The sequence below is a fragment of the Sorex araneus genome, chromosome 2 (assembly GCF_027595985.1).
Source record: "Sorex araneus isolate mSorAra2 chromosome 2, mSorAra2.pri, whole genome shotgun sequence".
Classification (NCBI taxonomy): Eukaryota; Metazoa; Chordata; class Mammalia; order Eulipotyphla; family Soricidae; genus Sorex; species Sorex araneus.
The window spans coordinates 380,875,000-380,889,420 of NC_073303.1; the positions used below are offsets into that span (position 1 = coordinate 380,875,000).

General features: G+C 52.0%; 1 protein-coding gene across 1 annotated transcript; it reads left to right on the forward strand.

Annotated features, from left to right (window-relative positions):
- The first annotated feature begins 521 nt into the window (after positions 1-521).
- RBFA (ribosome binding factor A) lies at positions 522-9,960 on the forward strand. Its single transcript, XM_004604457.2, has 7 exons — positions 522-750; positions 4,443-4,485; positions 5,909-6,085; positions 6,782-6,894; positions 7,196-7,280; positions 7,934-8,007; positions 9,133-9,960. Exons 1-7 carry the CDS (start codon positions 599-601, stop codon positions 9,515-9,517), a joined length of 1,029 nt encoding a protein of 342 aa, XP_004604514.2. The 5' UTR covers positions 522-598; the 3' UTR covers positions 9,518-9,960.
- Positions 9,961-14,421: the final 4,461 nt, after the last annotated feature.

Sequence of the window (14,421 nt, forward strand, 5' to 3'; positions counted from 1 at the left end):
CGGGAGGGCAGCGTGGGCCCTCGGCCCGGAGGGCCCTGCGGCCCCGCCCCCGGCCGCGCCCCGCCCTGCACACTCGGGCCCCGCCCCGGGCTACGCACCTCCCCGACCCCGAGGGTCCCCCGCAGGCTCCTGGCGTCGCGCCGCAGGCGTCACCACGCTCAACTCTCTCGTCGCGTGCACTACGCCGCCCGCCCCGAGTCCGCGCACGGTTGTCTTCCGGCCCGCAAGCCTTAGTCCGTACGCAGCCGTCTCCACAGCAGCCCCGCCGGCCAGCGGCCCGTCCACACGCCCGTCGCCTCCGCGCAGGCGTCTCCCGGACGCGCACGTCTCCGCGCACACGTGTCCCCCGGCCCGCGCGGTCGCCCCGCCCACACACGCCCCACCGCCTCGCACGCTCCTCCACACGCACGTCTCCCGTCGCAGTCGCCCCGCCCCCGCGGTCGCCCCGCCCACACACGCCCCACCGCCTCGCACGCTCCTCCACACGCACGTCTCCCGTCGCAGTCGCCCCGCCCCCGCAGTCGCCCCGCCCACCGCGCGTCGCCCCGCCCGCGCGCACTGCGCCGGCTGCGCCGGCCGGGGGCTCGGACTCGGCGTCATGTGGCCTGCGGCGCGCGCCCCGTGGGTGTCCTGTCCAGGCTTGGGGGCGTTGCTGGGCAGCCGGCTCTTGGGGCTGCAGCCGCGGGCCCTTCACGGCTCGCCGGCCTCGTGCGGCAAGAACCTGCTCAAGAAGTTCGCGTCCAGAACCAGGTACCGCGAAGGCGCGGGCGGGAGCGCGGCCGGGAGCTGACCCGTGGGTGGCGGGGGCGGCCTTCTCGCACGCAGCCCCCCTCCAGGTGCTCTCGTTCGGTTGTCTCGGTGTTTCCTTCTCCGGGATGAGAGGCAGGCTCTTTCTGCTGGAAAAGCGGAGATTCCGTGTCTGCACTCGGCCCGGAGGCTTCTCTACGTCTCTCCCCGTGAAGTGAAGGGCTTTATCCCGATGCCCCTCAACTCTGCTGCCGCAGTCTTCCTCTCTGAGAGCCCCCACTGCAACAGTGCCCACCCTGCTTGGCTGTGCACGCCAGTCGTACGCCGTGTGGGCTCAGGGTCCTTGGCCCCCTCATCCTGGAGAATGGCCTTGCCCACCAGAGCCACGGAACAGATCCTATCTGTAGCTGTAGGAAGTTTTAAAACCACGGAACTAGGTGCTCGGCTAAGGTTTGGGGTGTATATGTGCAAGTGTACATATGTATACATGGACTGGACTGTGTATACATGCATGCACTGTGTGAAGACATAGATGCCTGTGTAGATATACATGGGCTGTATATAAACCATGTAGATATACATGGGCTGTGTATATACACATATGTAAGCGTATAGGTAGATGTGTATATGTAAGTAAGCTGTATATACATGAGCTGTAATGGAGTTTATAATGGGCTGTATATACATATGCGATGTGTGTAGATGTGTATGTATAAGTAAACTATATGCTGGATTGTGTATAATGCACTGTGTATATAAAGACTATATACATGAACTTTGTACATATACTGTGTATAATATATACTGGGTATAATAGACTATGTATATGGATTATATGTACACTGTATATATATATATAGAAACTCTACATGGAGTGTGTAGTATATGTACATGTGTTGTTTATATAGATACATAGATTATACATGGACTATATGTCTGTATAAATACATAGACTGTACATGGAGTTTTTGTGCATCTACCTGAGCTGTGTATGTATACATAGGCTGTGTACATGGACTATATATACACAGACTACATAGTGTATATACAGGGACTCTATGTGGACTGTACGTGTACATCCATGGTCTGTGCGTATGTATCCGTGGACTGTGAATATGTATGTATACTTGGACCACTCCCAGTGGTGCTCAGGGAGCTAGGAGCACGCCTAGGGGTGCGGACTGATGGTTCAAACTTGGGCCTGGTAGTGCATAGGGAGCTAAGGATAGAACTTGGAGACCTGTATGTACTGGGCTAATGGTCCACCACTTGAATTACCTCATTTAGTAGACATGTTTTTAAGATTTTTCTTTACCTTTAGGACTAGAAAGTACTAGACAGTAAAAATTGTGAGGATGAGTTAAAACTGAGTCTCACACACAACTCCTGTTGTTAGCTATCTAAACCTTCATATTTGAGTTACACTGGTTCAAACTTGGCCTCTCAAACAGGTCACTGATAGCATGATCTCAAATTAGCTGGTGTAATTTCTTCTTTTTAAAAATTATTTCTAAAAATTCTATTATGGCACTGATTTACAAAGTTCTTCATACTAAGAGTAGTTGTAGGCATACAATGTTCCAGCATCAGTCCCACCATCAGTGTCCCCTTCAATCCACCAGTGTCCCCAGGTTACCTGCCAGCCTGTTTTCATGGCAGGCATATATCAAACTTATTTCATATTACTCAGTCTAAAAAAACTTTAAAAGAATGGCAAATAGAATTATCAGAAAATAAATGGAAGTCAACTTGTCATGATTAATTGCTATATGGTTTTAATTTAATCTAGTAGAAGACAACCTGTATGCACCGTTAGTAAGAGCCATACTCAGTGCCATGTTAGGAAGTTTCTCCTGTCCTTTAAAGGAATTCGTTAGTGTATTCTTGGTGTTCATTTTGTTGAAATTTTGTACTATGTTCTTCTATATATATCTGGCTTGTGGGGTCTGATTTGATAGACCTGTACATTTTATGGGCTTTCCTTTATATCTAAGTTCCTTTTTTGATCTTGCTGCTTTCAATATTCTCTCTTTGGATTTTGTCACTTGGAGTATAATGTGTCTTGGAGATTGTCCAATTGGGTCTATTTTCACTTGGACCTATTGGGTCTCTTAGATCTCTAGGTGCCCATAATCCTCAACTCTGGGAAGTTCTTATCTATGATTTCTTTAACTATTGTTTCTTCATCACATGTGCCTTCCTGTTCTTCAGGGACTCCAGTGATTCTTACAATGTTCCTCTTGAACTTGTCCCATATTTCTCTTGTATGCTGTTCATTTCTCTTCAGACTATAGTCCACCTTCTGTTTCCTAGTGGTTCCCTCCTTCTCATCTTGGAGCTCCTCAATCTTTTGCTCAGCTTCTGTTATCCTGCTGTTCAGAGCTTCTATTGACTTTTAAATTTTTTAAGTTTTTTTGTTTTTTTTTTGGCTTTTGGGTCACACCTGGTGATGCACAGGGGTCACTCCTGGCTCTGCACTCAGGAATTACTCCTGGCGGTGCTCAGGGGACCATATGGGATGCTGGGATTTGAACCCGCGTCGGCCGAGTGCAAGGCAAACACCCTACCCGCTATGCTATCACCCCAGCCCCTAATTTTTTTAAGTTTTAAAAAAAGTTTCCGTTTATTTGTTTTTAATTGAATCAGTGATATACACATTTACAAAGTTATTCATGGTTGGATTTCAGTCATATAATGTTCCAACACCCATTTCTTCACCAGTGTGCTTTTCCTATTACCAGTGGTCCCAGTATCCCTCCCCCCCACCATTGTCCTACTGCCTCCCACTATAGCCAGCTTTTTTTTTTCTCGATTCCTGCCCACCCACCCCTTTCCATTTGGGCTTTATGGTTTGCAATACAGGTAATAAAAGGTTACCAGGTATATCCCTTTACCTGTGCCCTCCACCCGCTCCACACACACACTCTGTGGCAAGCTTCCAACCATTGACCTGTTTATTGGCCCCTGTTTACCCTCACCTTGGATATTAGCCTCATACTATTCTATTCCACAAATGAATGCAGTGTTGACTTTTTTTAAATACCACCTACTATGTTCTTCATTTCTGTTTAGTAGTTTTTTTTTGTTTTGACTCTCATACTTTTTGTACTTTGCTGACTACCTGTGCTATTGTTTCTTTGAACTTGTTGAATATCTTCATCACAGTGTCACTAATGACACTACCTGAACATTTATTAGTGTTCACGTCTTCGGTGATTATTTTCTTGCTCATTGAGGCTGGTGGGTTTCTATATGTTTTCTGAATTGATTTTCTAGGGTTCTTGCTCTCCTGGGGGTGAGTCTTTGTAGTAAACCTTCCTGGAAAATGCTGAGGGATTAAGCTAGAGGTTGCTCTCTGTCTCCTCCACCCATCCTCACAGAATGACAGGAAGAGTAATTGTAAGCAGCATGTAATCTGTTGAGTAGCTATGTCACGTGCTTCAGGAGCTGGTGTGGGCCCCTAGTATGGTGCAGATCGTGTGCGGAGGCTGCTGGCACCCACCAGGGAGGGAGGGGCTCTACCTCCTGTTGGAGCTCTGCCTCCCATTTGGAACAGACCCAGTGAGAACAGAGGCAAGCCTCACCTGAAATGGTGGAATAGCAAACAGGTCAAGAAGATGCTGTGGTGTGGGCCCTTATAGTTTATTCTTTACTTTGCTGCCAATATCCAGCTTAGTTTTTTTTTTTCTTCTTAGAAAAAAGTTTTGGTATGAAGGTCCTTCCTTGGGCACCCACTTGGTAAGTAACAAAGTGCACTGGAGACACAAACTTTAGGTTCTTGGGGGACCGCATGCGAATGTACACACTCCAGCTCAGTCCACCTTCTGCCAGCCCTCTGTGTCATCTGCCAGCCCTCTGTGCCCTCTCCCCAGCCCTCTGTGCCCTCTCCCCAGCCCTCTGTGCCCTCTCCCCAGCCCTCTGTGTCCTCTTCCCAGCCCTCTGTGCCCTCTCCCCAGCTCTCTGCGCCATCTGTCAGCCCTCTGTGCCCTCTCTCCAGCCATCTGCACCATCTGTCTGCTCTCTGTGCCATCTCTCCAGCCCTCTGTACCATCCCTCCAGCCCTCTGTGCCTTCTGTCAGCCCTCTCTGCCCTCTGTGCCCTCTCTCCAGCCATCTGCACCATCTGTCTGCTCTCTGTGCCATCTCTCCAGCCCTCTGTGCCATCTATCAGCCCTCTGTACCATCCCTCCAGCCCTCTGTGCCATCTGTCAGCCCTCTCTGTGCCATCCCTCCAGCCCTCTGTGCCTTCTGTCAGCCCTCTCTGCCCTCTGTGCCCTCTCTCCAGCCCTCTGTGCCATCTCTTCAGCCCTCTGTGCTGTCAGCTCTCTGTGCCATCCCTCCAGCCCTCTGTGCCATCCCTCCAGCCCTCTGTGCCATCTGTCAGCCCTCTCTGCCCTCTGTGCCCTCTCTCCAGCCCTGGCTGTAGCCACTTCAGTTGTTTGGAGAAAGGAACCAAGGCTTCCCTCATACAAAGCCTATTGTAAATCATCTCCCTGGTCCCTTTAGAATCTTGAAGGCAGTGCTCATGGACTACCCCCGACTCAGTGCTCCAGTATTCTTTTAGGCTGTGCTCAGAGGACCGTGTAGTAGCAGGGATCAAACCCAAGACTTCTGTATGTCAAGCATGATCTCCAGCCCTTTGACCTATGTTTCCAGACTTCTGGCAGTATTTTCGGTCTTGCAGTGATGCTAGGTCTTAAAGGGTATAAGTCTGTAAAATTTGCTTTATTTTCAGGGTCAGAAACAAAGTATAGGGGTTAGCACTTGCCTTGCTTAGAAACTGATTCTGGTTCTACATCTGGAACAGCATATGCTGCCCTGAGTATCACCAGGAATGACACTGGGGCATTGCCAGGTGTGGCCCAGCTCTGCAGCCTCAAGCTAATGAGCTTAATTATTATTGGTTTGGGACCATACCTGGCACTACTCAAATGGTCTTACTCTACACTCAGAGATCACTCTTGGTCCCCCACAAGGATCTTGATGGGTGCTGCGGACCTGGGTCAGCTGCATGCATGCAAGGCAAGACCTGACCCGCTGTACTATCTTATAAGCTTCACTTTTATGAAAGCAAAGATAGCAGTGTACCCTCTGCCCTGCCTGTTTTGTTGGTCAGCACATGCTCTGTGCAGTTGTAATGTTGTCTCTTCTTCCTAATGGAGACTCAGAAGCCATCCCAGCTAGAATTCCTAACCAAGAGTAATTCGAAGAAGACCAAGAAGGAAGACCACATCCGCCAGAGGGCCCTGAATGGCCTTCTCTACAAAGCCTTGACTGATCTGCTGTGTACCCCTGAAGTGAGCCAGGAAGTCTGTGACCTGAATGTGGAGCTCTCCAAGGTGGGGACGTAGGCACAGGCCATACTTGCCAATAGTTAAAGGCCAGGCACCGCTTCTCTTCTGAGGGCTCTAGTTTGGGTTAAAGAAGTATGGCCAAGTGTGACCTTTTAGTTCTAAAGATGGAGATGCAGGGTGGGGGGTGGGGTGGTGGTGGTGGTGTGTGTGTGTGTGTGTGTGTGTGTGTGTGTGTATGTGTGTGTGTATGTGTGTGTGTGCGCGTGTGCGCACGCACCTGGTTCTTTGCGGGGTCTTCATGTGTGGGGGTAGACAACACGTGCTTAGAGTGGGTGGCAATGCCAGGTAAGCAGAGGGGAGGGCAGAAGGAGTCTCCTTTACTTCCTGTGCATATGGAAGAGGTGACTTATGCTATCTCCATGCCAGGGGACAGCACAGCCAAGGGAAGGGGTGAGACTGATGAGGCAGTGAAGAAACGAGTGGGATGAGGCGCGGAGGGGAGGAGAGGGATGAGGCAGCCAAAGGAAGGAGTGGGATGAGACAGTAGATCAGGCAACTGAGACAGGACCCCAGGGCTGAGCTCGGCAGCATGCCTCTGCTTCAGCTGTTTGAGAGGAGATGGAACTGTGGGGCATGCCAGGAGCACAGCCTCAGTCGGTTCACTTTTATTTCCTGAGAGTTGGTTGTCTTTGGGAAACCCATGTGGGCTGAGTCACTTAATGCTGGGCGGATGGAACCCAGGTCTCTCTGACTTCAGACTTCTCCGCATGCCGCGTATACTGGAAGAGCACACTGTCTGCTGAGCAGAACACGCACACCCAGGCCGTCCTACAGAGGAGTGCAGCACACATGAGGTGAGGCCATGAGCTTGAGATCCATTCCTAGCCAGTTCTATTGTACGCTTTTACTTTTCTGTTTTTGGGCGGAGGGCTTTCGGACCATGCTGGCTGGTACTCGGTTGCTACTCCTGACTGTGCTCTGGGGAATCTCTCCCAGCAGTCATTCGCCAGAGATTGAGTCATTCGCTTAGGATGCTCAGCTCCTGAACCTCTTTCCTAGCCTTGTGTTTTCATGTAGGTATCCGGAAACCCAGAGCACAGCTGCATAGTCCCTCCATGTACTGTGTCCTCAAGCTGTGCTCATCTCTCTCTCCAGGCATCTTTTGTTGTCTCTTCAGACCCTGAGGAACATACCTCCTATAGTATTTGTTCAGGACAAAGGAAATGCTGCTCTTGCAGAGGTGAGTTTTATATGAATAAAATGTTGAATTTGAATTAACTTCAGAACATGACTAGGTAGTGCTGAGGGTTAAAAGTTAACTATCGGAGGGGCCGTGGCTCAGCTGTCCCTGCACCAGCAGTCCCAGCCCCTTTCTGGTGAAGTACTGGCAGGTTTGTCTAGCCCACCCCATATGCAGCCTCTGTAGCAGAACTGAAGGGGCACCATGGAGATGGTCAGAGGTTCTTAGCACATGCTTTTCCTACAGGAGCCCAGAGCCGGACATCATACCACATGGTACCCGCACCCCTGAGCACTGCCAGGTGTGAGAAGTACCTTACACGACCCCATTAGAAACTAATGACTGGTAGCTACTTACTTGGCTTTTCATGCATTTGACTTTCAGAGTTCAAATACAGTTGTCAAGGAGCCTCACTTCATTATCAGAGTAAACTCTGGTAGAAGGAGCAGGGAGCTGGCCAGGCGGGTGCTTAGCATGCAGGATGCCTGTATATGAGCACTGAGCACCACTGGATATGATCTCAAAACAAAAAGATGTTTAAAATCAAAGCTGTGTCACAGGAGGCTGGGACTGAGCCCACAGAGACGCAGGGAGGGTTTGCAGCAGCTGAGTAGCTGCTGCTGCTGCCTTTCACTTGCTCTGCTGCTTTCCAGGTGGACCAGCTGCTGGCCGCTGCTGATTTTGGACCCCCAGAAGAGAAGGAAGACTTCGCACAGAGTAACTTCAGGTGAAACTTGTGCATGTGCTCAGTCCCCTGGGGAGGCATTGTGGTCTGGGACAGCACTTTCTAGGCCAGAGCTGTGGTGTCTTTAGTGGCTGCTAAGTGAGGACAAATGCCATCATCATCATCACTGCCCTCCTCCTCCCAAGTCCTTGTGGTTCACTCAGCACTTAGAGTGCCTTCTACCTGCCAGACCCTGTTTTAGCAGTGGTGTCTGTATGCCTGTAGCTAATTGTTGGGGAAGGCCAGCAGGAAACAGGGAGCATCACAGACAGTTGGGAGGAGGGGCATCTCGCATGCTATTGCATGGTCAGGTAGCACTAGCACTGACCACCACATGGTCAGGTGGGCCTCTGAGAAAGTGGTGTGTCTTGGGCCTTAAGGGTACAGGCTGGACCTAGAGATTCCAGGGTATGTGCAGAGGGACAGAGCATGTGAAGGGCAGCTACAGCCTTTGCGTCTCATACTAGCCCCATGGACATCACATGGGCTCAATCAGGGCCAGGCTACTGTTATCACCCCCAGTGATGTATAGTATGGGGAAAGCACTGACCTAATTCCAGGGTCCACTGCGGGCTCAAGTGTCTCAGGTCAGCAAGAAAGCAGCTTGTGGGGACAGAGGGTGGAGGTTCGGTGGCCACTCTTGTGTTCTGGAATTGCTGCTTAGGCTTTACTGCTGTGAGCAGATGGTCCTTAGGTTGTCATATGACATGAGAACCAGGTGCCATGAATCACGTAGTCCTGGCTTAGCATGTAGCCATGTTAAAGCCAAAGGTGCTTCATAGTAGTACTGATGGCCCGTTGTCCTGGATAAGGGAACCCCAGTTTGCCTCAAGATGGCTTTTGGGGGGCTGGAGCAATAGCACAGTGGGTAGGGCATTTGCCTTGCAGGGGGCCGACCCGGGTTCGATTCCCAGCATCCCATGTGGTCCCCCGAGCACCGCCAGGAGTAATTCCTGAGTGCATGAGCCAGGAGTAACCCCTGTGCATTGCCGGGTGTGACCCAAAAAACCCCCCAAAAAATTTTAAAAAAAGATGGCTTTTGGGGGTGTTGGAAGGCAAGGTGCTAGCCTATGAACCCTTGATGGTGTGGGTGCTGATGTCTGCTCCATGCTTCTCTCTCCCCTGCAGAGACCCTGAGGCCCCATCTCGGTGTGCTCCCCAGGCTCCTCCTGCATACTCAAGCCTGTATGGGATTGACCATGAGGCACTAAACAAGCAGATCATGGAGTACAAGCGGAGAAAGGAGAAAGGACAAGGGCAGGGCAGCGGGTTCCTGCTGGGGCCACAACACAGAGCGGAACAGACTGGACTGATGCACAAGAGGAAGAAGAAGGCTAGGTCTCGCGTGGACCTGGATGTTTCCCCCAGGGGTCCTTTGTGGAGTCCTGTAGCTGAACATTACTTGGATGGTGGTGGTGGTGCCCCAGAGGAATATTTCCTGGGGCACGAATGGGAAGGCCCAGAAGCAGAGCCAGAGGCTGTAAGAAAAGATCAGAAGGGCGGAAGCAACTGAAGGGGACCCGTTTCACAGACAGGCCAAGGGACAGCACACGGAGGCTTCACAGAAATCCTTGATACAGGGCATCTCTGAACTCACTACTCCTCTTGTGGTGTGCCAGCACTGCCTCTGTTCAGAGGAGATGGCCTGAGAAAGCCTGTCCCCTCTCTTGGATTGGCAGCGGCCCAGCCAGCTATTCTGTGCAACTGTGCCCTTCCCTCACTGCACTTGTCTAACCACGTCAGTCCTGGGCACTGAGAAGGTTTGGTCCACATTTCTGTGTCTTTTGATGGTGATATCAATGTTGGAAAACTGTTCCATGCTTGTGCTGAATTGCTGGCTTGTTTTCTCAGAACAGGAAGGCTATGATGAGCCTTCAGAGAAAATGCTCAGATTAGATGAGCCTCACTCAGGCTTGTCAGTGCTGCTGAAGAAAATAAAATGAATATAAAGCCTGACATATTTCTTTCTGTAGCATCAATCTGTCACTGTCACTGTCATCCCTTTGCTCATCGATTTGTTCGAGGGGCACCAGTAACATCTCTCATTGAGAGACTTATTGTTACTGTTTTTGGCATATCCAATATGCACAGGTAGCTTGCCAGGCTCTGCTGTGCGGGCACCATACTCTCAGTAGCTTGCCGGGCTCTCCGAGAGGGGCGGAGGAATCGAACACGGGTCTGCCATGTGAAAGGCGAATGCCCAACTGCTGTGCTATCGCTCAAGCCCATCAATCTGAAAATTGTTACTCTCCAAGTTCAGATAGCTGAGATCTGCTGCCTCAGAAGGAAAGCAGTGTACAGAAGGGCCCCTAAGGAGATGCCAACTTCAGGGGCATAAGTGACTGCTGTGCACTTGGGTGCTGAGCATGGTCTTGCCTTCCCAGGAGGGCTGTGCAGAGCCCCATCTGGGCCCACGTAGCCTCTTCTGCACAGGGAGGTAGAGCTGGAGACAAGTGCAGGGTCCTCCCTCTCAGGCCAGTGAGACTGTGGGCACGGACATACCTGCTTACTGAGGTTAGGTGAGTGCTCACAGTTGTAAGAGCCGACACCTCACCAGTTAGGCACAACTGGGGCTGCAGCAGGGCTGGTCAGGAGCAGAACACATGGGCCAGGCCTGTGCTGTGGTGCTCAGGCAGGATGTTGGCAGATGGGCAAGTGTGAGCTTAACGATTATTTTAAAAAAGAAAATAACATAAATCTTCCTATATATAAAGACTGCATATCAGTTGTTCCTGTGCTTTTGTTAACAGGACTCAGTTTCAGTTCAAATGTGGTTCAGGTAGGTGAGCACTGGAGGTGTGGTCCCTGAGAAAGGGGACACAACTCCATGCCTGTCCCAGACATTACACCTTCCATCTGGTTATGTCGCCTTCCACCATAAACAGAATGGACAAAAGCCCAATTAGAAGGCTAGGAGCATTAAAAACTCTTTTAGGGAAATGGTACAAAAGCTTTAGCACATGGCATTTAGCAATAATTTTTAGATGATGACATCAGAGATACAGGCAACATAAAGTAAACCAAGTTTCACATTTCAAGGTTTTGTGCAAAGTATAAGTAATAACACACAAAAAGTGGGAGTGGGGCTGGGGAGGAGGAAATTGGGCCATACCTGGCAATGTTCAGAATCACTCCTGGCAGTGCTTGAGGATCACATGTGGTGCAGAGAGTGGAATAACAAGGCTTTCACCTTTAACCCCAGGATTATCTCCTGCCCAAGAAAATATGTTTTCACTAATAAGAGATATATTCAGAATACACAGATAGTGCCTATAGTGAGATAGTGGTTGCTAGGGGCAGAGATGGGTGATGGGGAGAGTTTTCAGGTGTTCTGGAGCTGACTGCACAATATTGAATTTTGTGTTTTATACACTGAACTGTGGGTTTGGTAGCACAGCGGTTTAGGCGTTTGCCTTGCACGTGGCTGATCTGGGTTCCATTCCTCCATCCCTCTCAGAGAGCCCGGCAAGCTACCGAGAGTATCCCGCCCAATGGCAGAGCCTGGCAAGCTACGGTGGTGTATTGATATGCCGAAAACAGTACAAATCTCACAATGGAGATGCCCAATTGATGAACAATGGGACAACAGTGCTACAGTGTTACACTGAACTGTATGCTTAAAAATAGCAAAGATGGTAACTATTGTGTATGTTTCTGCAAGAGAGGAAGAATGTACCTAGAGTTCTCAGAGATTCAGGAAGGGATTAAAAAAAATAGGTCTGGAGCACCAACTTTGTACACAAGGGCACCGGATTCCATCCCCTGCACCACAGCATCCCCCCAGCACCATGAGTGAACCTGAGGATGGGACTGAAAGTACCTCTCAACATGGCCAAGTATAGACTAAAAGCAAACCAAAATGCTTCTGAAAAATCTGCGCAGGAGGGTGGGAACAGGAACACTTTCTCAGTCATTCATCACACGTGATGCTTATGTGGGAAGGCCCTTAAGTACAAGGACTTGGAAACCAGAAGACCCTCCTCCCCAGCACCACCAGAGTGAACACCAAGCTGGGAGTAGCCCCTGAGGACAATGTTGTCCCCACAGTGTGACATGGGTACCAGGTACGGACGCACTGTCCCAACGGTGCAATGGGGGCACTGTCCTAGGGTTTCCCACAGTGACATAGGCAACAGCCACCATACTGTAGCCCCTTGCCTAGTGGGGGGTGGCGTCCCTGGATGTCCACAGCACAGCCAGGTCCAGCCCCCAGTCAGGCCCCCTGAGGCCTTGAGCAGTAGCCTCACTGGGTGTCAAGACCCTGCCTGGGTGCATTGGGCTCAGGGACACCCTCGGAGGAGCGCTGCCCCCAGGGCCCCCCAGTTTCCTCTAGACAGAATCTTAACTGTAAACTATCAAATCTTTCCTGCCTTTAAGCTGGGCTATTTTAGGTTTTTCTGTGAGGACAGCAGGCTGACAGCTCTTTATTCCTTTCACATTTGAAATGCGAGAACCCCAGTGAACCCCATTAATTCTACAACATCTAAAAGGGGAGGGTCTCGGTAGGGCCCAGGCCTCAGATAGGCCCCTTGGACCCGTCCAGCCCAAGCCCCGGAACATGCAGTTCCATGTCCATGGCAGGCTAAGGGTCGCCGATACGCGGGCGCCTCACTCAAAGCTTCACCTCTGAGCAAGTGTAACGGGACCAACACCCCAGGAAAACTCGGGGTCCTTTCCCTCGTGTGGGGACGAGCAGCTTCCTCTTCTGCTAGGAGGGGTGGAGGGTCCCCACTTCTTCCCTCACCTGAGTCTCCCAGAATCCCCGCCACCGCCCTCAGCTCTGAGTCTCCCAAAGCCCCTCTCCCCCCATCTCCCTCAGCTCCGGGTCGCCCGGACCCCCCAGCTCCCTCAGCTCCGGGTCTCCCGGACCCCCCAGCTCCCTCAGCTCCGGGTCGCCCGGACCCCCAGCTCCCTCAGCTCCGGGTCGCCCGGACCCCCAGCTCCCTCAGCTCCGGGTCTCCCACCCCCCTCCCCATCCCCCCCAGCTCCGGGTCTCCCGGGCCCCTCCCCCATCTCCCTCAGCTCCAGGTCTCCCGGACCCCCCACAGCCCCAGTTTTGGGTCTTCCGGACCCCCTCTCTTTCCGTGCCTGCCTCGCGTGTCCCCCGCCCGACCCGTCCAGCCCAAGCCCCGGAACATGCAGTTCCATGTCCACGGCACCCGGGAGCCTCTGCCGGGGTGCGCAGCCGGGAGACCCTCCCCTGCTCCGTCACGGGCTCTCTCACGGGGTCTCCCTGGTGCCGCCCCTCACCCACTGCAGTTTGTGCGGCGGCCCTCACACTGGGCGGGGCCTGGGAGGGGTTGGGGGCGGGTAGGGGCGGGGCAGGAGGCGGGGTCTGGCTCCCCACAGCTCTACTAGGGGATCTCGAGACCACACCCAGCTCCCCAGCTGTGGGCGGCAGGTGAGGTCCGTGCAGGGGTGCGGGGCAAGCGTCGTACCCAGTCCTGTCGCTCTAGCCCCACGTGGCAGATTTTTGTTTGTTTTGGGTCACACCGGGCGGTGCACGGAGGTTACTCCTTGCTCTGCTCGCAGGAATCACTCTTGGCAGCACTTGGGGACCGTATGTACTATCGCTCGGGCACCTCAAGGCAAATTTTTTTTTGCTTTTTGGGTCACACCCGGCGATGCACTGGGGTTACTCCTGGCTCATGCACTCGGAAATTACCCAGGAATTACCTCTGGTGGTCAGGAGAACATATGAGGTGCTGGGAATTGAACCCGGGTCGGCCGCGTGCAAGGCAAACGCCCTACCCGCTGTGCTATCTCTCCAGCCCCTCAGCGTGGTTCTTACAGGCAGTGAGTGAATGAGGAGGGAAAGTGGTCAGCGTGGGCTGTGTCCTTCTACAGTTAAGGATTTGCCTTGTGGGGCCAGAGCAACAGTACAGCAGGTGTGACTCTTGCCCTGCACCCTGATGACCTGGCTTAGATTACCGACACCCCAATATTGTTCCCTGAGCCCCACCAGAAGTGATCCCTAAGTACAGAGCTAAACGTAAGTCCTGACACCACTGAGTGTACCCCTTACCCCCCCCCCCCAAAGAATTTGTCTTGTGGGGCAGGAGATGATTCAAAGTGCTGGAACACACACTGCATGTGTGAGGCCCTATGTTCCATGTTGGCATGGAAAAAAGTGCTTCTTTCCCTGGTGTTTCCTTAGCTGTGAGCAGAGTGAATAGGGTGCAGGAGCTTTTGGTTGCCCGGTGAGCACCCTGCATTTCTTTCATTTCTGTCGTGTCTTCTGAAATTCTGAGATGAGTGCTGCAAGCGTGTGACCCCTGCCTGGGTGCAAAGCCATCTCCAAGTGGCCGGTCTGAGTACACTGTGAGGTCACTGGCCTTGGCCTGGGAGCTGCTCCCAGAGGTGGACTACTAAAGAATAAGAGCCTATTGACATTCCTCCTCTTCTCGGCATTCCTGG

Bases quoted from the DNA above. Each gene is read 5' to 3' on its own strand.
- RBFA (XM_004604457.2), top strand. From the start codon at position 599: ATGTGGCCTGCGGCGCGCGCCCCGTGGGTGTCCTGTCCAGGCTTGGGG. The intron at 751-4,442 runs GTACCGCGAAGG...TTTTCTTCTTAG, and splicing joins AAGTTCGCGTCCAGAACCAG to AAAAAAGTTTTGGTATGAAG. The intron at 4,486-5,908 runs GTAAGTAACAAA...TTCCTAATGGAG, and splicing joins CTTCCTTGGGCACCCACTTG to ACTCAGAAGCCATCCCAGCT.